We start from the raw sequence: 26,605 nt of genomic DNA, 5'->3' as shown, positions 1-26,605 counted from the left end.
AGGCTGTAACACAACAAAATGTGGAACAAGTCTAGGGGTGTTTATACTTTCTGAACAAAGTGTATATGTCTACCCTGAAAGAAAGGCTGTGCTGAAGCACAAGTACATTGTTTTAACCATCGAATAAGTTGTATAGCAATAAACTGAGCGAGAATGAGACAATGAATATACTAATAAATATCAGTCTTAAAAAGTTACGGGTTTATTTTATTATTTTCATTTTATGTAGGCATGTACAGTGTGTTGGGAGAGAATATTCAATAATTCTTAACTTTTCAATAATTGAACACCAGCCCATCCCTTATTAAAGCATCTATATTGATCTTGAGATGATAAAAGAGCATAAAAGACCATTTTAGAATCAAAGCACCTTTTGTGTTGGATCCTTTGGTTCAGCTCACGTACAATCAGAGTCCAGTCAGGATTCTTATGGTGTCTAATAGAGACACTGACTGGACTTTCACTACTAGACCATCCTCCCTGCACACGCCAGCCTTCTAGTGGTCATGGAATATTGTGAATTACACAAAAAGTCAAGCTTAAATACCCAGGGCCATGCCCTTTATTGAAACGAGCTATACCTGGGACTGGCAAGGGTTAACATGGGGCATGTTTACCAACAAACAGTTCCACCCTGTTACAATCATGTGGGAAGAGAAACCTTCACTGTTTTTTACAATTGTTTACTCTGGATTTCATATCAAATTCTCTAATCATTTATAGTTTCAAAATGACTAAAGGTTGTCTCCCCCCAAGTGCTCAGTTACGGGATTTTGGAGTCTACTGTGAAAGTCTGGAATTCCTTTTTCTATTCATGTACATTTGAAAACCTTTTCCTAGAGTCAGTGAGGAACATTTTGTAAAGGATTAATGTGTGAGGCCTTGATTACGTTGAACAGAACAAGACAGAATTAGCATAATAGGCCCTATTTCATTCTCTTTGAAGTCCAGAGCATAGCATAACAAATGTATATGAACCAGCAGCAATGTCAATAAATGGAAATGCCACAATCCTCAGTGGATGGTCTTGTGTGAATTTCTGCAGGAGGAAAAAAACAGCCCATTTATTGCAAAATAAGCAGAATAGCGGATGTGATGGGTCTTATACCCACCAGGACTAGCAGGCACTCTGGGACCCACACTCCCACTCCTCGAGATGGCATGGAGAGAGAGGAGATGTGGCAGCTCCCACTATGGAGCTCTGGGAGGTGCATCCCCTCTCACAGGTGTTTTCAAAGAGTACTACAATGCAGACAAGTGCATGTAATTACTCTCAAATTAAAGATAAAGACCTCACAAGGGAGGTAAGAGCAGTTTACTGGACCACCAGCCAAAGGAGCATAGCCTATAAGCAAGATACCAGTACATGCTATACGAATATGTTAGAACTGTAGAATTATGTATAGGACTGACAGAACAATTGCAATTGATTCTAGTCATGACTTTTATATAGCTGACCTTCCATTTACAGAACATGTGAAATAGTAAGTTGCAAAAAGCTTAGATTCATAATTCCATCAGCTTTGATTCATAAGTTCAATGCCATGTTCGTCTCAAGAGGTTAATTTTACAAAGTAAAATATCTTTGATTTAAAGATATAAATTCTATGCATCAGATACACCAATGCTATTACTACCCACCTTCCCAGTTGAAAATGTAGAGACACGGAATAGAAAATGCCCTTTAAGAAGGAGAAGCTTTGAACTAAAGAAACATTTCATGTTTTTTTGTATTGAAAGTTGGCCTCATTTGGTTTGAGCCTGTAAAGTTGGATTCCCTTCTCAGATAATAGAATGAAATGTAACAGGTCAAAGCAATCAATAGGGATGTTCAAAGAGAATTCTTGGAGCTGTGATGAGGCTACATTTTGTACTTTTTGGTCAGCATGAAGAGAAGGTTATCAGAACTGGCACAAGATAAAGGGTTTTGAAGATTCCGACACAGTCAACCATATTATTCAACTGTCATCCACAGAGTAGTACAATTATTAAACTGACGCGATAACATATGATTTCAATTCAATACTGTACAATAGGCTATAAGACCTAAGAGTTTTGGGGGTTCACATTCTCTGAATACCTCAGTATACCGTTATCATTTTAAAACGGTTATTACGACTACTGCATGAGTCTGTTGTCTGAAGACAAAACATTTGATGAGGCAAATGTCATGTTAATATCTTTAATATTTACATTTTTAATAATTATCATTGTGCAACCTGCCCAAGCCGTCCCGAAAATATTATATTCAATGTTATTTTCCTCCCAATGTTGTAAGCAAAAATAAAATCAATTTGGCAAGCCAATAAGAGACTGGCAGTGCTAGATACAAACACAAATTACATTTCAAGTGATTTGGTGTAAGAATATCATCTGAGTTTTGACAAAAATACAATCAACATGACACATGTTCAGTACCTTATCATGTTCATATCGACCTTCCAGTTGGTGAATACTCTCATTAACTTTTTTGAAAAAATACAAGTTCCCTCCAAATTCAGATCACACTGCAAGACAAAACATTCTCACCTTGAAAATATCTCTTTCAGTTCTACAGTATAATGCTAAAAGTGCAATAACGTGTATAAAACATTTTCTATTATGGGATTAACATCTGTTAGACACTTCCAAAGTTAATATGCACAGCAGCTTTCACGGCAGACATACATTTTCTTAAGAAAATAGTTACTTCATTTTAGCTACTAAAAATGCATCAGCGAGTAAGTCCTGCTGCGTGCTACTGAGGGCAGGTTAAATGTTCACTAACACTCATCTACTGTATTACAGTGTAACTGTCACAACCAGACAAAGTCTTTCTTTCTTCAAGAATCCAGGTTGTATTGTCATCATGGAACAGCACCTCAGTGTCCAGAAAGCGCTTTGGCTGAGGGAAAATCAACAAAAAACATAAAGTTAGTTTAAGAAAACTATGAGAAATTCAAGAGCACCAAGCAGAATGGAAGAATGGGAGGAAATGAAGAATACATTCTTAGCTGGAATTCAATCAAACAGTATTAGCAGGATTTTAGGCTAGTGAAGTAAAAATATATATATTTTAATCAAATACCATGGTCTTACTGAATACCAAAGTACAGTACTATACATGGGTAAAGTTTATTAACCTAAACGCATCCCAGCCACAATGTAGATGATGCAGCAGATCTCACCACAACATAAAGTGCATCATACAACACACCAGATCTTTAAAAGGGAATATTAGTCTCATAGGAAACCATGAGAAAACCACCTTTTTTGAAAGCAAGAAAGACAAAACCCCAAAAACCCAAGCCACCATACACCGCATATGGAATTAATGGATCATTGTACCTTACTACATGGTGAACTGGTAAACATACTCTGCTCTCTGTCTTTCTGTACAGCATGTCACATAGTGGAAGAATTTTGTGTCATTTTTTCCCTCATAAACTCAACTCACATCACAACAAACTTGAAGCAACTGAATGAAATGCTACAGTGTCCTGTTAAACCAAGCGGTGACAACAACAAAGTCATACAACAACATCATACCGTGTGTGAGACTGATTCAGTGAACATAGTTTGTTTCTTTTAGAACACATACAGGAGGTGTATCTTTAGGTATCCTTTGGAAACAAACATAGCTGTCGTTTACTCTATAACAATTTCCTTTCCAGATATATATGTATGTAAGTGCAGATTGTAGGCTTGGCTGTGCATACTGAACCATCTCCAAACATATTGTCTGTAAGTGCAGATTGTAGGCTTGGCTGTGCATACTGAACCATCTCCAAACATATTGTCTGTACTCAAATAGCATCCTATTCACTACATAGGCCCTATGGGTCCTGGTCAAAAGTAGTGCACTATATAGGGAATAAGGTGTCATTTGGGCATTTCCAAATGTCCACACATCATAACCTCTGACCCCGACCCTTTCAGCTGAGCAGCACACATGGACGAGGAAGGACACAGGACAATGTTGTTGATAGACACCAACAAGGTGGAAGACACCAAATATACACAAAGACATGCGCACTGTCCCACACATATTGCAGAGTGCCATGGATAAGGACGGGGATAGGATTAGTAGTCAAGGATAGCCAACGGATGGTGCATGATTGAGCCAGTACAGTAGAGAGCCTGAGAGTGCCACGGGCCAAAGTTAACTGGACACACACACAGTATCATGATCAGTCCCAATGTGTTTGCACATTAAAAATAGTGTCACTTTTATTTTTCTCCCTGTTCTACATGTTTTGGTGAATACTGTTAGCAGTCTACAGATGGTGGGATAATTGGTGTTGTGGAATGCAGCTGTGAACACTTGTTCCACTGTCAAGGTGCTGAAGCAAAAGGTGTCTCACTTCTTTGTTAATTACACACAATGCTCACATAGATAGTGGCATTTGTGTTGCCCCCTTACCCTGCCCAACACACATTTTAGATAAAGTTAAAAAACAATTTACAGACAATTAGCACATTGAGATTAGCTGGCTTCCTGCAGATGTGTAGGTATGCTGACGGTAATGAGAGGGGTGATCTACTACCTTCAGAATTACAACAGTGCAGTGATCATGCAGACAGAGAGGTGTGAAGCAGCACCATGTTGGAGAGAATTAGTGAAGCCTCAATGCCATTAGCATGCTGTTAGTCCTTACTTTGTTTTCTCTGATTAGACAAACGAGAAGTGAAATCCGTTGCTTAGAGGAGGAGGAGGGGGAGGTGCCTGAGAGACAGGAGGAAGAGGAGGAGGAAGTGGAGGAGGAGGTGGAGGAGGGGGCACGGTGGGGATGTTAGGGTGCAGTGGTACTACTGAGAAGTAGATACAGGGAGAAGAAGAAGAGGAAGACAGAGAGGAAGAGGAGAACAGGACATTAGTCACATTAGGAGCAGCACTGGCAAATCCAAAGGCAGTGTTGTTTTCAAGACCACTTAAAGCGAGACCGATTCAAAACCAAGACCGGAGAAAATTGAGTCCGAGTCAAGACCATGACTGGGAGGGGGGCGACCAGAAAAATGCCGGGAAGGGAGCGACCAGAAAAATGCCGGGAGGGTGGCGACCAGAGTTGTAGACCATGGTTGTAATTGTGTCAAATCGCAACCATAATTGTCCAGTATTTCTGTGTTGATATTTCAGAAGAACATATGGATGGTGTAGACATTCAAAATGGTGACAATATGCTGCTGAGGAAAACAGAGAGACACTCCACTAAGGATCACTTACCCAAACAGGTCTATAATATATACAAAGACAAAATATACAGTATTACATCTTCCCCAAGTCTCCCCTTACTAATAGTGAGAGCGCAACTTTCAAACAATGTCCCCCAATCCTCCCTACCAGCAAATCAAGGACATTCTGACGAGCGTGACAAAGTTTAGGGTAAAGGACAGTAATGTAATGTTAAGAGTAAAGTAGGAAGCCCAGGTTTCAATTGGCGATAAGATTTTAATGTGTAATGAAAGGAGTGTATATATTTGGCCTGGCAAAGTGGTTTTATGGGCTGACTGAATGAAAGCTGATTGGTGTCGGCCAGAAATTACAAGTCCTCATTGTCCGAGACAAAGTCAAGACCGAATTAAAACATTTCCGACACCGGGACAAATACTACAACACAGGGACAAGACTGAGACACCCAACATGTGGTCTCGAGACTGGTCTCAAATACTACAACACAGGGACAAGACTGAGACACCCAACATGTGGTCTCGAGACTGGCCTCAAATACTAAAACACAGGGACAAGACTGAGACACCCAACATGTGGTTTCGAGACTGGTCTCAAATACTACAACACAGGGACAAGACTGAGACACCCAGCATGTGGTCTCGAGACTGGTCTCAAATACTACAACACAGGGACAAGACTGAGACACCCAGCATGTGGTCTCGAGACTGGTCTCAAATACTACAACACAGGAACAAGACTGAGACATCCAACATGTGGTCTCGAGACTGGTCTCAAATACTACAACACAGGGACAAGACTGAGACATCCAACATGTGGTCTCGAGACTGGTCTCAAATACTACAACACAGGAACAAGACTGAGACATCCAACATGTGGTCTCGAGACTGGCCTCAAATACTAAAACACAGGGACAAGACTGAGACACCCAGCATGTGGTCTCGAGACTGGTGTCAAATACTACAACACAGGAACAAGACTGAGACACCCAACATGTGGTCTCGAGACTGGTGTCAAATACTACAACACAGGGACAAGACTGAGACACCCAGCATGTGGTCTCGAGACTGGTGTCAAATACTACAACACAGGAACAAGACTGAGACACCCAACATGTGGTCTCGAGACTGGTGTCAAATACTACAACACAGGGACAAGACTGAGACACCCAGCATGTGGTCTCGAGACTGGTCTCAAATACTACAACACAGGAACAAGCCTGAGACATCCAACATGTGGTCTCGAGACTGGTCTCAAACACTACAACACAGGGACAAGACTGAGACATCCAACATGTGGTCTCGAGACTGGTCTCAAATACTACAACACAGGGACAAGACTGAGATACCCAACATGTGGTCTCGAGACTGGTCTCAAATACTACAACACAGGGACAAGACTGAGATATCCAACATGTGGTCTCGAGACTGGTCTCAAATACTACAACACAGGGACAAGACTGAGACACCCAACATGTGGTCTCGAGACTGGTCTCAAATACTACAACACAGGGACAAGATTGAGACATCCAACATGTGGTCTCGAGACTGGTCTCAAATACTACAACACAGGGACAAGACTGAGACACCCAACATGTGGTCTCGAGACTGGTCTCAAATACTACAACACAGGAACAAGACTGAGACACCCAACATGTGGTCTCGAGACTGGTCTCAAATACTACAACACAGGGACAAGACTGAGACACCCAACATGTGGTCTCGAGACTGGTCTCAAATACTACAACACAGGGACAAGACTGAGACACCCAGCATGTGGTCTCGAGACTGGCCTCAAATACTACAACACAGGAACAAGACTGAGACACCCAACATGTGGTCTCGAGACTGGTCTCAAATACTACAACACAGGGACAAGACTGAGACACCCAGCATGTGGTCTCGAGACTGGTCTCAAGTACTACAACACAGGGACAAGACTGAGACACCCAACATGTGGTCTCGAGACTGGTCTCAAATACTACAACACAGGGACAAGACCGAGACATCCAACATGTGGTCTCGAGACTGGCCTCAAATACTACAACACAGGGACAAGACTGAGACACCCAACATGTGGTCTCGAGACTGGTCTCAAATACTACAACACAGGGACAAGACTGAGACACCCAGCATGTGGTCTCGAGACTGGTCTCAAATACTACAACACAGGGACAAGACCGAGACATCCAACATGTGGTCTCGAGACTGGTCTCAAATACTACAACACAGGGACAAGACTGAGACACCCAGCATGTGGTCTCGAGACTGGTCTCAAATACTACAACACAGGGACAAGACTGAGACATCCAACATGTGGTCTCGAGACTGGTCTCAAATACTACAACACAGGGACAAGACTGAGACACCCAACATGTGGTCTCGAGACTGGCCTCAAATACTACAACACAGGGCCACTCCCACCATGCCCAATAACACACAAGACACCAATCCAACTTGAACACTAAACATACCGTACAGTAAAACAGTAAAATATAAGATGTCACTTCAATCAATTATCATGTAGCTGCATATCAATAAAATGCCAATGTTTATTTCTGAATTATACATCATCCCATTGAAAGAAGTTTCTTTCAATTCAGGGATTTGAAAAGTGCACCCACACACCTTCCTTTTATACCAAAGAGTTAAAAAAACATTGATTTGGTCTGACAAGATGCCTCGTGTGATGTATTCTGACATGTCTCTATGCTGGAAAGATTGTTAGAATTGTTGACTCTGCTCTTCTGTGCATATTAAGCTCCATCACATCCTGACGCTTGAGTGTAAGTCTGTGTGACAGAGAGAGAGAAGAGAAAGAGAGAGAAGAGTGAGAGAAAGAAAGAGAACGAGAGAGGAGGAGAGAGAGAGACGCAACTCATCTAAAGGGCTGCTACTGATGATGCTACTGGAAGAGTGAACCTGCCTGCTGCAAGGTAAAGATGAAAAGTGATCTGGGTGTCTTTTATGAGGGTTCAGAACCGTGTTCAAAGAGCCAGCTACGGGAGGATGCAGTTGAGAGCCTGAGCACAGTCTTACTGGGTCATTGATCAGCCTCACAAAATAGCCTCATCAAGAGAATCCTCCCCGTCTGAAAGATTAGACACGGATCGCAATTATCTCTGTCTTTACTCATAAGGCCCACACTTATAAGAAATAATATTGAGTTATTAGGAGATGAACGGCCTGATAGCCCGGCTTTGCACCTTTTCCCTCCCCTCCTCCATCATCCGCAGAGCACTCTTGAAAGCGAGCTACCATCTCTTTATCCCATCTTCAGCTATCCAGAGGATGTCAATGCGATGCAAGTTAGATTTGACTGATATTGTCAGACACATACTTGAAAGATAATAATTTCTGAAAGTGTTTGGCCTTGCCATGACGAACATCCACACAAGAGTGTCATCAGTCTCTTAGAATCTGTGCACGAACCAAAAAGGGGAGAACTAGGTACTCAATCATAAGTATAGTTATTGGAAATGACACATGATTGGCAGAAGTTCTACCACCAAGTTCAGGTTTGAAGAGTGGAGACTAAAACGTATTGTGGGAGTTTGTAGTGAGAAGATGACCAGTTATTCAGAACTATCAACACCTTCTACAAAATATCATTTGACGTTTGGAAATGTTGGAAACCTTTTATGTATACAAATTCAAAGAAGTCACTGAGCATCACAGTCCTTTTCTTCTATCCCATGCAGTCATGAGTTTCTCCCAGCCTCTGAGATACATTAGTATTATGATTTCTGCAGACCTGGTGCAGTGTGTGTGTACACGACAGGTAGGTAGGTCAGGATGTGTGTGTACAGCTATTAAGAGTGTGTGTTGGTATTACTGCAGAGTGTGTGTCCAGTTGTGTGTGTTGGTATTACTGCAGAGTGTGTGTCCAGTTGTGTGTGTTGGTATTACTGTAGAGAGTGTGTCCAGTTGTGTGTGTTGGTATTACTGCAAAGTGTGTGTCCAGTTGTGTGTGTTGGTATTACTGCAGAGTGTGTGTCCAGTTGTGTGTGTTGGTATTACTGCAGAGTGTGTCCAGTTGTGTGTGTTGGTATTACTGCAGAGTGTCCAGTTGTGTGTGTTGGTATTACTGCAGAGTGTGTGTCCAGTTGTGTGTGTTGGTATTACTGCAGAGTGTGTCCAGTTGTGTGTGTTGGTATTACTGCAGAGTGTCCAGTTGTGTGTGTTGGTATTACTGCAGAGTGTGTGTCCAGTTGTGTGTGTTGGTATTACTGCAAAGTGTGTGTCCAGTTGTGTGTGTTGGTATTACTGTAGAGAGTGTGTCCAGTTGTGTGTGTTGGTATTACTGCAAAGTGTGTGTCCAGTTGTGTGTGTTGGTATTACTGCAGAGTGTGTGTCCAGTTGTGTGTGTTGGTATTACTGCAGAGTGTGTCCAGTTGTGTGTGTTGGTATTACTGCAGAGTGTCCAGCTGTGTGTGTTGGTATTACTGCAGAGTGTGTGTCCAGTTGTGTGTGTTGGTATTACTGCAGAGTGTGTCCAGTTGTGTGTGTTGGTATTACTGCAGAGTGTCCAGTTGTGTGTGTTGGTATTACTGCAGAGTGTGTGTCCAGTTGTGTGTGTTGGTATTACTGCAGAGTGTGTGTCCAGTTGTGTGTGTTGGTATTACTGCAAAGTGTGTGTCCAGTTGTGTGTGTTGGTATTACTGCAGAGTGTGTGTCCAGTTGTGTGTGTTGGTATTACTGTAGAGTGTGTGTCCAGTTGTGTGTGTTGGTATTACTGCAGAGTGTGTGTCCAGTTGTGTGTGTTGGTATTACTGCAGAGTGTGTCCAGTTGTGTGTGTTGGTATTACTGCAGAGTGTCCAGTTGTGTGTGTTGGTATTACTGCAGAGTGTGTGTCCAGTTGTGTGTGTTGGTATTACTGTAGAGTGTGTGTCCAGTTGTGTGTGTTGGTATTACTGCAGAGTGTGTGTCCAGTTGTGTGTGTTGGTATTACTGTAGAGTGTGTGTCCAGTTGTGTGTGTTGGTATTACTGCAGAGAGTGTGTCCAGTTGTGTGTGTTGGTATTACTGTAGAGAGTGTGTCCAGTTGTGTGTGTTGGTATTACTGCAGAGTGTGTGTCCAGTTGTGTGTGTTGGTATTACTGTAGAGAGTGTGTCCAGTTGTGTGTGTTGGTATTACTGTAGAGTGTGTGTCCAGTTGTGTGTGTTGGTATTACTGCAGAGAGTGTGTCCAGTTGTGTGTGTTGGTATTACCTGCGACCTGCTTGCTCTTGAGGGAGGCCTCTGAGGCCAGGGCGTAAGACATGGTGATGATCCTCTCCTGCTTCAGTAGGGCTGAGTCCAGACCCAGCACCTCTGGCTTATCCACCGCCACAGAGGGCCCCGCCAGGATCTGAACACTAATCACACACACACACACACCACACACCATTACACAATTAATTGAATGGCCTGTCAAACTGATCTTCCATATTGGCCCAGTGAGTAGTGGTGGTGCTGTAATATACCTGGACTTGGCCAGAATGTTCTTGATGCGCTCCATGTTGCGATGGCGAGCCTCCACCTCCTGAGGGCTGAGAGGTTCCTCAGGCTCTGTGTCTATGTAGCGCTCAGGGATTAACACCTTCTGAGGTTTGGCCAGCTACACACAGAGAAACACACACAGTAGAGGTTTCCTACTAACAGCTATTCAACTCTAGTACCATTATTGTAGGGATTAGGGAATATAACCATTGAAGCTGAAAACAAGTCTATTCAATTGTTTAAACAACATGGTGAAAGTACTAAGTCCTTAATGAAATGTTAAAGTGAACAGCTCTGACTTGGTGAGGTTTGATGGTGGAGGTGGTGAGGGTCAGGCTGTACCTCTCGGCTGAGGTCCAGGTCATAGTCCAGCGTCTCCAGGTCCGCCTCCTGGGTAAGTGTGGACGTGGCTGTAGAGCGGAGGGTCAGCCACTCGTCTGACTGGGACCGAGGTCTATCACTGTGCTCTGCTGGACACTCCTCGCCCTGGACCACGCCCCGCGCCTCCTCCCCTTGCACCGCCCGCTCCAGCAACTGCAGGTCAAACTCCTGCTCTCGCCTCCACTGGAGGAGGAGGGGTAGACAGACATGACAGTTACACACAAACACTACTGCTTCACAGACACAACAGTTACACACCAACACTACCATAATACTGCTTCACAGACACACCAGTTACACACCAACACAACCATACTGCTGCTTCACAGACACAACAGTTACACACCAACACTACCATACTGCTGCTTCACAGACACAACAGTTACACACCAACACAACCATACTGCTGCTTCACAGACACAACAGTTACACACCAACACTACCATACTACTGCTTCACAGACACAACAGTTACACACCAGCACAACCATACTGCTGCTTCACAGACACAACAGTTACACACCAACACAACCATTCTGCTGCTTCACAGACACAACAGTTACACACCAACACTACCATACTACTGCTTCACAGACACAACAGTTACACACCAACACAACCATTCTGCTGCTTCACAGACACAACAGTTACACACCAACACTACCATACTACTGCTTCACAGACACAACAGTTACACATCAATACAACCATACTGCTGATTCACAGACACAACAGTGATACACCAAAACAACCACATTATTAGTCCCCTTTCCAACTGTTGACTCAGGATTTTTTGCTACAATTTCATGGCAACATCCAGTGTGAGACTCTACAGACGTTGATGTGTTCTTCTCTGTAGCTATACTGTATAATGTGCATTTTCCCTTTTTCAAATAAAAAAAAGGTGATATTTCTGTGTGTGTTTTCCATTCAAACATACATACAATGGCATACAACATAACAAATGCAACAGTATTCTCCACAGGCAAAAGCACCAGCGTGTACAGGAATGTTGATGGGGGTGTGGTGCACATGCACGTGCAGTATGTGAAGTCCCAAGCTCTCAGACCACAGCATGCATCACTCTACTTGTGCAGTCAGTGATTAGGGAGAAGATGAGGAGAAGAGAGGGATCCATCTAGCTACATTCATTTACATGTACATATATTGGTCCCAGGCATCATTGTGCTTACTAGACAACAACAAAAATGCCCACTGCAGTAAATACCACAAATACATATTTAATACACATGCAATGAAGAAAAAACACATGGCAAGCATGCATTTATTAGGAATATTTGTGTTTATTTCTTATTTGCAAACCTCTACATTAAATATGTGGAGAAGAGGGAGGGAGCTTAGTAGATGATCCTCCATTTGCAGATAAACAGAGAAATAATATGCTGACTTGAGTTCTGATACGACTGTAAATGATTGGCACAATGGATAAAGGTAGTGGCACACGGATACATGTACTTTACATTAGGCATTGCTGTATGTAGAGTCAGTTAACAAGGAGAGATAAGTGGTGGTAAGATCACCACAATCAGAACTGCATTCACATTGCTAAAGTCACTCCTTAGAAGCTTTTACTCATATACAAAGACTAAACGACTAAAAAGCACAGTATTAGACGGATGTTGCATCGTATCAAACTACAAGGCCAATTAAATGTATACGCTGATGAGTCAATAGATGATGTTAGAAAATGTTTAATCCAGCAGTCAAAATCCACACTTATCCACTCTTTAAAATGTCAGTGAAAATAAATCATGTAAAAAGTCTAGTTTTTTTAATCTGCAGGATTGTGTGTGTTTTGTCTGAGCAGCACAACGAGACCTGGTTAGAGAATGCCAGACCGTTCTAGAAGAAGGGTATGTGGTTAGTATCTTAGCAGTGGCCTGCACTAGTGGAGTGATAGGAACACAGACTGAAACACTGTCATGGAGCCTGAGAGTAGGTCAAACTGCAGTTTAGTCAGGGTGGGAGAGATGGAGAGAGTTATTAGCTGCTGTGTGTATCTCCAGTATTGAGGTAACATTAGAGAAATGCTGAGAGAACACTTGTTTAGCCAGGGGTGGGTGTAGGGAGGAGAGAGGTAATGGCTATGGGTCGTTAATGCAGCAGTAGGGATATGATTCAGTGTAGCACAATCAATCAACTACAATCAACCCCCACAAAGCTGATTTACTGAAGCTGCATTAATGCATCAGTGTTTAGTACTAATAATTCACATAAAGATTCTCACAAGCTAACCAACAAAAAGCACTTTGACACAGTTAAAGATGGCCGACATATAAGAATGCCGTTTCCATATCTCCCATTAACCTCACTTGAGGAAGTGAGGTTAATCATTACCATGATCAGTATCATAGCAGAGTCTACTTCATTAGAGACGGACTGTAGTCTAAAATGCATTATGTGAATATCTCTCAATCCTTTCAATCATTTTCTTGCGATGGAGTCAAGGACATTTGAAATCAGGGGCCCCACCTATTCTGTCCTTTCTGTTATTGCATATTCATAGTCCTTCACTTCCTAGGTGAGAACACCAGTAGTTCCACCTGCATGTCACACCACAGCATCTCTCACCTCTCACCTCTCACACAATCACAGCAGTCAATTCTCACACCCGCTTACCTGCTGCACCAGCTAGTTCAGGCCAATTCACACACTCAAACTCACATCAACGGCACAATGAAAATCCTATGGAACTGAAATGTATTGTTACTAATATACATTGTTACTTCTGCATGCATTGTAGCTGTAGCTCTAATGGTCATGCTTTAGGCGTGTGAGGCGTAGCTCTAACGTACTGAGCCCAGGTCTGCGGAAAGGGGGCGTTGCTGTGATGATGATGAGGAGGAGGCTCGTGATGAAGAGGCCTGGCGTTCTCCTTGACTCAGGGTCCTCTTGCGCTGGCGGACCAGAGCCTTCTGGTGCCTCTTCATCCTCTGCAGCTGCTCCTCAGCACTCATCCTCCCCCTGCTCTGCTGCTGCAGCACATCCCCAGAGTACAGACGCTCCAAGGCACTCTTTGGTCTCTCCTGAGAGGAGGGAGGGAGGGTAAAAATTAACACAGCTCACGACACCAGCAAGAGAGAGCGGGAGGGAGGGAGCAGGGGAGAGGATGGCAAAGGAAGAGGGGGAGACAGAGAGGGAGAGGGAGAAAGAGAGCAGGAGGGAAAGAAAGGAGAGATTAAACGAAAGACGAGGAATGGGTTAGAGAAGGCTGAAGGGAGAGAGCTTAGGTGCCACCATCATTTTATATTAGATCAAGATGCAAAAAAGTCTTTAGAGAACTTTAGAATGTTGAAGAAATCCCATTAAAGTGGATGATTTTTGGGGGGGAGGACAAAAAGCTTTATAGTTTAAAAAGTATACATTTTATAAAAAAGCTGTATACAACACTATTCCAGACCGGTATATTTTAAAGTTTGAATGGGGTTTCTAGCTTAATCTCGGCCTGCACTCCCAGACGATGAGTTCTCGGTCCATGTTGCGACATTAAAGAGGTTCTCCTGTACACTTTTTAGCCAGTAGATCTGAAAGCTGCGCTCACGAGCCAAAAGTGGTCCCCGAAAACTGCGTACTACGTCACATACACTGTATATACAAAAGTATGTGGACATCCCTTCAAATTAGTGGATTCGGCTATTTCAGCCACACCCGTTGCTGACAGGTGTATTTCAGCCACACCGCCATGCAATCTCCATAGACAAACATTGGCAGTAGAATGGCCTTACTGAAGAGCTCAGTGACTTTCAACGTGAGACCGTCATAGGATGCCACATTTCCAACAAGTCAGTTTGTCAAATTTCTGCCCTGCTAGAGCTGCCCCGATCAACTGTAAGAGATCTTATTGGGAATAGTATACATCTAGGAGCAACAACGGCTCAGCCGCAAAGTGGTAGGCCACACAAGCTCACAGAACGAGACTGCCGAGTGCTGTCCTCGGTTCCAACACTCGTTTTTGAGTTCCAAACTGACTCTGGAAGCAACATCAGCACAAGAACTGTTTGTCGGGAGCTTCATGAAATCGGTTTCCATGGATGAGCAGCTGCACACAAGCCTAAGATCACCATGTGCAATACCAAGCATCGGCTGGAGTGGTGTAAAGCTCGCCACCATTGGACTCTGGAGCAGTGGAAAAATGCATTCTCTGAAGTGATGAATCACGCTTCACCATCTGGCAGTCCAACGGACGAATCTGGGTTGCCAGGAGAACGCTACCTGCCCGAATGCATAGTGTCAACTGTAAAGTTTGGTGGATGAGAAATAATGGTCTGGGGCTGTTTTTCATGGTTCGGGCTAGGCCCCTTAGTTCCAGTTAAGGGAAATATTAACACCACAGCATACAATGGAATTCTAGACGATTCTGTGCTTCCAACTTTGAGGCAACAGTTTGGGGAAGGCCCTTTCCTGTTTCAGCATGACAATGCCCCCGTGCACAAAGCGAGGTCCATACAGAAATGGTTTGTTGAGATCGGTGTGGAAAAACTTGACTGGCCTGCACAGAGCCCTGACCTCAACCCCATTGAACACCACCCAACATCAGTGGCCGACCTCACTAATACTCTTGTGGCTGAATGGAAGCATGTCCCCGCAGCAATGTTCCAACATCTAGTGGAAAGTCTTCCCATAAGAGTTGTGGCTGTTATAGCAAAGATGGGATGAACTCCATATTAATGCCCATGATTTTGGAATGAGATGTTCAACGAGTGTCCACATACTTTTGGTCATGTAGATATGTGCACCACGTCATTGCTATTTCTCAGGCTCTGCTGTGTGTGCATCTTGCTAGCTGGCTCACGTCGGGAACAATGTAGGTAAAATGTCGCAGCACAGCATCCAGAATATGTTTTGCTTTCAAACTCGGGATTTCGTGGCTAATTGAACTAAGTAATTCTTCTCATATTATGCATGTATGATCTACATATTGGCACATCAAGCCCAAAGCGGGAGGTTTAAAAATACTTAGTAGTCGCCAAAGTTCCGTAGCATGTCTTTAAACCAGTCATTCATTAGCATTGCATAGGCTGTCTTGCACCCCCTCAAGTTGTAGATGATTAAAAGGCGGCTGAAATTCCTGATTTGGCCTCGTTTTAGATTTAGTTCATTAAGAAATGATTGCGGCCATGACTGAATTCAAACGTGAGTTGATTTCGGGGTGTAGTTTGATGTGGGTGTTTTGTGTGTGTGTGTGTTCGCAGGTGGGAAGAGTTAGCCAAATTCTTTCGCCAATTAGCTTTATCCGGCTGGTGTACGACCGTGGCAAAATTGGTTTGACTTTGGATAGCCTATCTCTGGGCTACTTAACTACTCAACATAAATGAGACAATATTTTTATGTTGCATACCGTTTAGCTTTTAATAGTTGTATATGAATTTCTACAATTTATAGTGTTTTGAGGTTTTTAAGTCATTGAGCTATTGGAATTTTTACATATTGTCCCATAGGGATATGCAAAGTCAAACCACATTTACCAAGGGCATTATGATTGGGTCGTGTGCAGCTGCACTCCAAACTGATTATACTTGTGTGCTGCCAGCTGTGGGCATGTGGACAGGACTTCTTATGGCTGAAGGGGCAGTATTGAGTAGCTTGGATGAAAGGTGCCCATATCAAACGGCCTGCTCCTCAGTCATAGTTCCTAATATTTGCATATTATTATTACTATTGGATAGAAAACACTCTAAAGTTTCTAAAACTGTTTAAATTATGTCTGTGAGATTAACAGAACTCATATTGGCAGGCAAAATCCTGAGTTGAAATCAAAACAGGAAGTCAGAAATCTGAGCCTGTGTGTATTCACCAGAGTCCCTAAAGAAATCCACTTGAGCTATTAATGATGTTGCACTGCCTAGGGGTTCCACTAGATGTCAACCAACAATATAAATTTCAATGAGACTTCTATGATGTTGTGGGAGAGAATGAGAGCAGAATCAGTCAGGTGTCCATCAAGCAGCCATTTCCTGATCTTTTTCTTCATGTAAGCCACTGACGTTCCATTGCTCATGCAGACAAGAACGAATACTCCGGTTGGAACTTTATTGAAGCTATATGTTAAAAACATCCTAATGATTGATTCAGTACTTAGTTTGAAATGTTTCTTCGACCGGTAATATCACATTTTGAAGTTTTTGTCCGATATAACGCTGACCAGAATTAGCGTTTGGATATGTAAACCAGACGCGCTAACAAAAGAAGGTATTTGGACATAAATAACGGATTTTTTCGAACAAAACAAACATTTATTGTGGACCTGGGATTCCTGGTGTGCTTTCTGATGTAGATCATCAAAGGTAATGGAATATTTGTCATGTATTTTTGTGTTTATGGTGACGCCATCTTTGCAGCTGTGGTATGCTATTTTTGAGCGCCGTCTCAGATTATAGCGTGCATTTCTTTTTCCGTAAAGTTTTTTTGAAATCTGACATAGCGGTTGCATTAAGGAGAGGTATATCTATAATTCAATGTGTATAACTTGTATTATCATCTATATTTATGATGAGTATTTCTGTTGAAACGATGGGCTATGCAAAGTCACTTGATGTTTTTGCATTTAGTGAATCTTGTCGCCTCAATGTAAACTCAGAGTTTTTGATATAAATATGAATTTAATCAAACAAAACATGCATGTATTGTGTAACATGAAGTCCTATGAGTGTCATCTGATGAAAATAATCGAAGGTTAGTGATTCATTTTATCTCTATTCTGGTTTTTGTGAAGCTATATTTAGCTGGGAAAAATGGCTATGCTTATTGTGGTTTTGTGGTGACCTAACATAATCGTTTGTAGTGCTTTCGTTGAAAAGCCTATTTGAAATCGGACACTTTGGTGGGATTAACAACAAGATTACCTTTAAAATGATATAAGACACATGAATGTCTGAGGAATTTTAATTATGAGATTTCTGGTTTTTGAATTTGGCGCCCTGCACTTGGACTGGCTGTTGTCATATCGGTCCTGTTACCGGGACTGCAGCCATAAGAAGTTAAATAAAACCAACCTTCATTTACATTGTGACATACTCAGGTACAAAACTCAGTTTTGGGCGAGACTGACTTTATGACCAAAAGTATTCTATTTATACTTTGTAATACAATTTGACAGTAGAATAAATGCTTCTGACTCATATGTGGGCCACATAGGCTGTTTTCTAAATGAGAAGTTGTTTTTTAGGGGCAGTTGCTCTTTAATGTGACTTGCTCAGCAGTCACATTTTAAATAATGACCTAACTTATTTTTTACTTTTTCTTTGGAACACAATTTTTCATAGACCATTCAAACGTGCAGGCCGAAAAACCCCATTCAAACTTTAAAACATGCATACCGGTCTCGAATAGTGTTCTTGTACACAACTTTTTGATAAAATGTATACTTTTTAAACTATTAAGCTTTTTGTCCTCCCCCCAAAAAAATCAGCCACTTTAATGGAATTTCTTCAATATTCTAAAGCTCTCGTTGTTAAAAACTCCCAGACTTCCAAGATTCTATTCACTGTAAACAATGTGACTTTCCCAACAATTTAGACAAAAACTTAGAGAGAAGGAAATATTAGTCTGCGTTTCTGCTATTTAAATTTGAAACCAGAACAGAAATATATTCGACCAATCAAACCACACAGCTGCTTTATTAACCGCATCAACAATTGTTTCTCTCTGCCGTTTTGACCACTTTCCCAACCACTTGGATAACAACTTAGAGCATACGGAATCTTAGTATACTTCTAAGCTATTCAAATCAGAATAGGAATAACTTACACCAATCAAGAGCTACAGCTGTTTTAGTAACCGCATCACCTACCTTAATTAAGCTAACTTCACACTGTTGAATTAACTGCCGTGGAACTTTCAGAAATGTAAAATTATAGAAGTAGGGGAACACATTCTATGAATGAGAATCACTAATTAGTGTGACTTGCTTCTGCAAGAACACTCTAGTTATTTGATATACTTCTGACTTATCAGTGTGCCTTGCTTCACAAGACCACTCTAAATATTTAGAGTGGTCTTCCCCAAGCCTCCCCCATTTCTCCTTCACCCAAATACAGATAGCAGATGTTCTGAAAGAGCTGCACAATCTGGACCCCTACAAATCAGCTGGGCTAGACAATCTGGACCCTCTCTTTCTAAAATTATCTGCCACAATTGTTGCAACCCCTATTACTAACCTGTTCAACTCTCTTTCGCATCGTCTGAGATCCCCAAAGATCGGAAAGCTGCCACGGTCATCCCCCTCTTCAAAGGGGGTGACACTCTAGACCCAAACTGTTACAGACCTATATCTATCCTACCCTGCCTATCTAAAGTCTTCGAAAGCCAAGTTAACAAACAGATCACCGACCATTTCGAATCCCACCGTACCTTCTCCGCTATGCAGTCTGGTTTCCGAGCTGGTCATGGGTGCACCTCAGCCACGCTCAGCCACGCTCAGCCGTATTCATCGACCTGGCCAAGGCTTTCGACTGTCAATCACTGCATTCTTATCGGCAGACTCAACAGCCTTGGTTTCTCAAACGACTGCCTCGCCTGGTTCACCAACTACTTCTCAGATAGAGTTCTGTGTGTCAAATCGGAGGGCCTGTTGTCCGGACCTCTGGCAGTCTCTATGGGGTGCCACAGGGTTCAATTCTCGGGCCGACTCTCTTCTCTGTATACATCAATGATGTCGCTCTTGCTGCTGGTGATTCTCTGATCCACCTCTACGCAGACGACACCATTCTGTATACTTCTGGCCCATCTTTGGACACTGTGTTAACAAACCTCCAGACAAGCTTCAATGCCATACAACACTCCTTCCGTGGCCTCCAACTGCCTCCAACTTAAATGCAAGCAAAACTAAATGCATGCTCTTCAAACGATCGCTGCCCGCACCCGCCCGACTAGCATCACTACTCTGGACGGTTCTGACTTAGAATATGTGGACAACTACAAATACCTAGATGTCTGGTTAGACCTTAAACTCTCCTTCCAGACTCACATTAAGCATCTCCAATCCAAAATTAAATCTAGAATCGGCTTCCTATTTCACAACAAAGCATCCTTCACTCATGCTGGCAAACATACCCTCGTAAAACTGACTATCCTACCGATCCTTGACTTCGGCGATGTTATTTACAAAATATCCCCCAACACTCTACTCAGCAAACTGGATGTAGTCTATCACAGTGCCATCCATTTTGCCACCAAAGGCCCATATACTACCCACCACTGTGACCTGTTTGCTCTTGTTGGCTGGCCCTCGCTTCATATTCATTGCCAAACCCACTGGCTCCAGGTCATCTATAAGTCTTTGCTAGGTAAAGCCCCGCCTTATCTCAGCTCACTGGTCACCATAGCAGCACCCACCCGTAGCACGCGCTCCAGCAGGTATATTTCACTGGTCACCCCCAAAGCCAACTCCTGCTTTGGCCACCTTTCCTTCCAGTTCTCTGCTGCCAATGACTGGAACCAATACAAAAATCACTGAAGCTGGAGACTTATATCTCCCTAACTAACTTTAAGCATCAGCTGTCAGAGCAGCTTACCGATCATTGCACCTGTACATAGTCCATCTGTAAATAGCCCACCTCATCCCCATGTTATTTTTTTTGTTTGTTGCTCCTTTGCACCCCAGTATCTCTACTTGTGCATTCATCTTCTACACATCTATCAATCCAGTGTTTAATTGCTAAATTGTCATTATTTTTCCACTATAGCCTATTTATTGCCTCACCTCCCTAATCTTACTACATTTGCACACACTGTATGTAGACTTTTCTTTTGTGTTATTGACTGTACGTTTGTTTATCCCATGTGTAACTCTGTGTTGTTTGTGTCGCACTGCTTTGATCTATCTTGGCCAGGTCGCAGTTGTAAATGAGAACTTGTTCTCAACTGGCCTTCCTGGTTAAATAAAGGTGAAATAAAAATAATTTAAAAAATGTAAAAATATATTTCACCTACTTCTGACTTATAGTTATTTGTGTTCCTTGCTCCAGCAACACCACTCTATATATCAAAATACTACTACTTGGGCTGCTACTACCACAGTCGCACACTACTACTACTACTACTACTACCGGGATACAGTCACAACTACTACAGTCAGTAATTCTACTGTTACTATACAACTAGCGGCTATTATCCCACTGCTGTAATACAGTATCTACTTATACTACTACACTAGCCTACATTTTTCATCAATTTAAACTTCTAAACTTGTTCGATTATTATAACAATACTGTTGGCCAGCTGAAAAAAGTCAAAGGTTTTCTTCATGGAAAATAGTTTTTTCCATGTACTCAGCGTTTTGTACTAGACGCTGCATCTAATCAAGTCAGCTTGTCTCAGCTCCACAAAAGTAAAAGCCATGACAGGATTTATGAACAATATTTGTGATGCCTCTCCACCTTGTCTCTTGACTCCTAGTCAGTCAGAAATAGTTGGAATCTTACCTTCAGGCCTGAGGCTGCTGAGGCTCCTCTTCTGAGGGTAACATATGAGGAGATGTTTGTGGACTGATTTAGCCTGGATGAGGAGCCAGCCGGCCCTGAGAGAAAGACAGCAAATATGAAAACACGACTCCCAAGTGAGCACAAGAGCCAAAGCATGTTCAGTGGGTACATTACAATGCATATATATGCTGCTGGTGTGAACACTATAAAGAACTGAAAGCTGTTTAGCCTTTCAAGCTGTTTGCTTATTCTGAAGAGTAAGACTTCTTCAAAGAAACAAACATGTTATTCCACTTTACATCAAGGTGCATTACATGTGTTGGACCTAGAGCTACTTACCTCTGCTTGGCAGGGTCTGGTAGCCACCATCATGCCCCAAGGCCCCCATCCTCATGTGACCAGACCCTCCCACTCCCAGAAGCTCAGGTTCACTCAGGAAGGTGCGCAGCTCCACCTGACACCCACAGAGACAGATATCAGTACCACACAGACACACAGACACACAGACACACGGCTCCATAGCTCTCTCCAAACACACACCTTGTTGTCTTCGTTGGTGTATTGGCCAATCTCCCTGTCCCGCTTGCGTTCGTCAGACTGTCGTTTGAGGCCTCGTACAGACGTGTGTCTGATGACGCTGGTTTCCCTGGGCGGCGGAGGCACGGCCGGGGCGTGGTCCTCAGGACTGTATAGCTGAGGTAGTGGTGGTCGGGGAGGGGCGCCCTCATCTGCCTGCAGAGAAAACAACCAACCAGCATAGCCTTTACCATCATATTCAATCCCATTTACTATCAGATAGGATAACATTCAACACTATGTCCTCTGAGTGGGAGGGGAGCGGGGGCCACTCACCCATTTTGGCACAGACATGGGGAGGGCTGCGGTGGTGTGCTGGGTGGAGGTGGGGGTTGTGGGGCTGAGGTGGGGGCTGTGCTGCTGGGCCAGTCTCATCTCTCCCAGGGAGGGACTGGCAGAGAGAGAAGGCACTGACGATGGCGACACGGAAGGCACAAGTTTTCTCTCTAGAGGCACAAAAACACACATGTAAAACACCCCCCAACACACACAGCATACACCTTAAAATTACACAAGATAACAACACTCCACCCACAAAAGCCAAATACACATACAGACCATAATCAACTCATCCATTTTGTCCCCTGTAAATATATAAGCACATGACAAGTAGCGTCCATTTCTCTCTCTACCTCGTCCTGACCTCCAGTGTGTGTTAGTAGAGGCAAGCGGAGGCAGAGCCACAGCACTCCTCTCACCTGGGTTGGTCACAGAGGAGATGGTGACTTGGTAGTTGGCTTTGCTGGAGCTGAGGCCTGCTATTACGTCTTCAACCCTCCACAACTCCCTCTTGATCTGGGACTTCTCCTTCTGCTCATAGACAAACACACACACAACCATGAACACAAACACTACAGACGTTGCTCCCATCCCTCTGGGAATCTGTACGAGAGTATGTGTTTGCAGTGGTGTGGTTGTGGTGCGATCCTGACCTGAGAGAGACCACTGCGGTTCATCTGGCCCTCCAGAGCTGTCCTCAACCAGTCTACATCTCTCTCCAGGCTGCTGTACTCGTTCCACGCATTCTCCATCTCCTGCATGGAGCAAGAGAGACATAGAGAAAGAGAGAGTAATAGAGAGAGAGTAAGAGAGGGAGCAAGATAGAGAGTAAGAAAGACAGAGAGGGAGGTTGTGTGGTCAGTCAATGGGGTTATGTCCAAACCAGTGAGCCAGGCTGTGTTAGGTCAGACAGAGCAGGTCTTACCGTGGACACCTGAGAGATCTCAGCTCTGATGTGCACCACGTCCTCCTGCAGTAGTCTCTGCTGGTAGGATATCTTCTCCTGGTGGGCCGGCTGGTCCCGGTACTGCTCCATCTGCTGGTGGGACACGTCCAGCACGGACTCCAACTTGTCCTGTAGGACAGGACACCACGAGGGCGTGGGGTATTCACGACGAGACCATACGGGGAAGCTAATACACACGTATACATACCCAGGCACACACACACAAACAAACACAGAAAACCCAATACCTTGTCTTCCTTGAGCGTGCGTATCGTTGTTTCCATCTCCTGAAGGATCTTGTCTTGTTCACACAGTCGACTTAACTTCACCTGCACAGGGAACAGCAGCAGGCAGCCCAGAGAACAGAGATTGATAAGGTCTAAGACTAGGTCTATGACTAGAACAGGGGCCCTCTGCCCAGCAGCTTCTGGTAAACACCATTCAAACCACAGTGCCCAGCAGAATGAATTGATAGTCTACTGTAGTCTGCTCTGTCTGGAAATATGTCAATAAGACCCATCTCTTTGAAATGCCCTGAGGACATATTTTCATCTTCTCTGTGTGAAAATAAAGAAATAAAGCTTTATACTGTCTGCTTGTGGAGAATGGTAATGCCCATTATAAGTAATCATAATCAAAAATCCATATTTTGAAATTCACTTTTCAAGAGAACAGTGCTTATTGAGACTGGCATATTTGTTTCCCCGCAGAAATGGGTTATATGTTTCTGAAAACAAAATAAGACTGCCTAGCTTACCATCTTTCTCACACACTGAGTGTTTATTCTTGAGTTCTATTTATCATTCTGTTCAATTAATAATTAAGCTGTTTTTTTATTTCACAGCCGTATATTGTTGTTTTAATTGCATGAAATATTCATTGTTCAAACAAATTCACCAGCAAATTCTTATAAATTGTTAAACTGGAACAATGCTAATGATGAAAAGCCAAGACATCCAGTTTATTTACCTCCATTCTGAGCAAACAAAGAATTAAAAAGTCAGGATTACAGAAATCAAACTGAAAAATTTAAGAGCTCTACGTCTAAAATCCCATTACATGTATTTTTCCCTTTAAATTGAGAGCTGGAAATAAAATCCCTCGGCGATACTCTCAGGCTTTAACAGTGAAGCTGTCTGTCCCCACAGTGCTGCATCTTCGCTCTGCTCCGTTCCCTCCCTCCCTACCTCTGTTTACCACAACTACAGAACACCAACTTCTCAAATCCTCAGTTCACTGTCTCTGTAGTGGGTTGTAGATGTGAAAAACGATAGACGTTGAAGAAAAGGAGAGAGATGGATAAACTGGGTGTTTATCAGACAAGGTTTGGTTAGGGGGGGTGGGGGCCGGTATACTTACATCAACATCGCTCTCTGCTATCTTAACAGGTCTCGATGGTCTGTCTTTTAGAGTTTCACGCCCTGTAACCTGCAATGCCCAAAAGGCACAAATACAACCTTACTTCTCCCAGTAATAGTTGCAAAATAAAGTTCAACTATCTTAAATATTAAAACCAACATTCAATAGATAACACTGAACAACAACATTACAGCAATTATCAAGCAACAGCATGAGACCTTGCTAAGGACATTGGGATTGCAGAAACCACAATGTAGAACAGTTATGCAAAAATTATTCAACAAAAAAGACGTGGGTAGTAGTATGCACAAGCCAATGCAATATGACTGCTTTAAAAGCTGTGCAAATATATTTATGGTCAAAAACAGCATCTGTGCATTTAAGAGAGGCCACAACGGAGAACCACAAAGCTGCTCTTTCCTGGCAGTGTGTCAGTGAGTTTAGTTAACGACCGTGTCCTCTTTATGAACCAAGAGAAAGGGAGGAACTAGCAGGAAATATGGCACCTCCTTCAGATCCTCTCTGTTACAGTGATAAATCAGACTTGGCCAAAGACATATCTCAGAGATGTCAGTGAACTGGCCCAGTTAGAATTGATATAAACTGTAGATATATTTCAGTGTCTTTCGCTAAGAGATTTCAATTGACTTAATGCCCAAACAGAGCTAATGATTTCTGTTGATACATTTCAAAGAGCATAGAGATGTAGGTGTGTTTACAATTATAACCAAAGCACACATTATTTAGTTGACCTTATAGCTCTGATTCTAATACAAGTGTTCAATGATAATCAGTATTGACGTGTCTCAAAGAGCACCCTTGGGTCGTCTCTTTAGTGCTTACTAGACAAACAAAAGGAAAAGAAAGGCTGTGAAACAAAGTGCAATCCAGGGTTCAACAGCATGCAATGGGACTCCCTCTCACAGAGAGCAGAGACAGAGTCCACATCAGTCAGTCAGCACACACTGACACAGCATCACCATGATGGACTACAGTACCCAGCAGGCCAAGCTATGCACTACAGTCACAGGTGGGTCTCTCTTCTAACATGGCCACTCATCACAGCAAACACGGGCAGGTGAGGAGTGCATTACACACATTCTATTAGGAGAAGCAGTGGAATGGTCTCACTCTTTGTATGCACACCATCCTTACATTCCAACTGGACCCAAAACCTGGAGGGGTGTTTTCTAACACATTGTGTACCATAACGATCAACGGGTCAATACTTTTGATCTGTTTTAAAATAGGAAATAGAGGGGTGTTACATCAGAATGTACACATCAATAATATAACTCCCCACTCCAAGAAACAGAAGGTTAGTTAAGGTTTGTGGTGTTGTACATACAAATCACTTCAGGAGGATCAGATGCTTTGTACTGTTGTTAATGGAAGAGAATTGCTGATAGCAGAATGTAGAATCATTACAACACATAAGGTCATTCTGCTTAAGCTGGCATTAGGCTTACACTACCAGTCAAAAGTTTTAGAACACCTACACATTCAATGGTTTTTCTTTATTTTTACTATTTTCTACATTGTAGAATAATAGTGAAGACATCAAAACTATGAAATAACACATAAAGAATCATGTAATAACCAAAAAAGTGTTAAACAAGTCATAATCTATTTTATATTTGAGATTCTTCAAATAGCCACTCTGAATTCTCTGAATTCTATGAAGCCGCACAGCAGCAAGATATTTTCCTGGGTTCGAGAGCATCAAATCCGTGATGTATCATGGGTAAATTGTGACTGACTGACTGATCTACAAATAATATTGTGTAGTTATTTAGGATGCAAGGTGATTTGTAGATCAGTCAGTCTCGACTCGCCTTTAATGTCGGCTGCAATGTCGAACGCGCCCATTGTAGGTCACTTTCAGCAGCACTGCTTGATGGGAAGTGAAATTTACATGATGCAAAATGTAGTTTTTGACATGTAGTACTGTGCTGCTTGAAACTTCAGTTCCCATC

The 26,605-nt window shown here is 42.8% G+C and overlaps 1 protein-coding gene across 2 annotated transcripts in view; it reads right to left on the bottom strand.

The window, feature by feature from the left end:
- Window positions 1-2,168: 2,168 nt before the first annotated feature.
- plekha7b (pleckstrin homology domain containing, family A member 7b) overlaps window positions 2,169-26,605 on the bottom strand; it is a 168,755-nt gene continuing 144,318 nt past the window's right edge. For both annotated transcript variants that reach the window (XM_038995443.1, XM_038995448.1), the window contains 14 exons: window positions 24,630-24,698; window positions 23,519-23,599; window positions 23,250-23,399; window positions 22,978-23,079; window positions 22,744-22,855; window positions 22,322-22,491; window positions 22,010-22,201; window positions 21,809-21,923; window positions 21,470-21,564; window positions 13,844-14,074; window positions 10,990-11,211; window positions 10,632-10,765; window positions 10,378-10,523; window positions 2,169-2,884 (listed from right to left, as the gene is read on the bottom strand). In XM_038995443.1, coding sequence (XP_038851371.1) covers window positions 2,862-2,884; window positions 10,378-10,523; window positions 10,632-10,765; window positions 10,990-11,211; window positions 13,844-14,074; window positions 21,470-21,564; window positions 21,809-21,923; window positions 22,010-22,201; window positions 22,322-22,491; window positions 22,744-22,855; window positions 22,978-23,079; window positions 23,250-23,399; window positions 23,519-23,599; window positions 24,630-24,698 — 1,842 coding nt within the window. In that variant the 3' untranslated portion in view covers window positions 2,169-2,861. The remainder of the gene's footprint in view (window positions 2,885-10,377; window positions 10,524-10,631; window positions 10,766-10,989; window positions 11,212-13,843; window positions 14,075-21,469; window positions 21,565-21,808; window positions 21,924-22,009; window positions 22,202-22,321; window positions 22,492-22,743; window positions 22,856-22,977; window positions 23,080-23,249; window positions 23,400-23,518; window positions 23,600-24,629; window positions 24,699-26,605) is intronic.

This window comes from Salvelinus namaycush, chromosome 1, assembly GCF_016432855.1.
Source record: "Salvelinus namaycush isolate Seneca chromosome 1, SaNama_1.0, whole genome shotgun sequence".
In the NCBI taxonomy this organism is placed as follows: domain Eukaryota; kingdom Metazoa; phylum Chordata; class Actinopteri; order Salmoniformes; family Salmonidae; genus Salvelinus; species Salvelinus namaycush.
The sequence above is the reverse complement of the archived record's forward strand: the minus strand, read 5'-3'. Positions and strand labels throughout refer to the sequence as shown.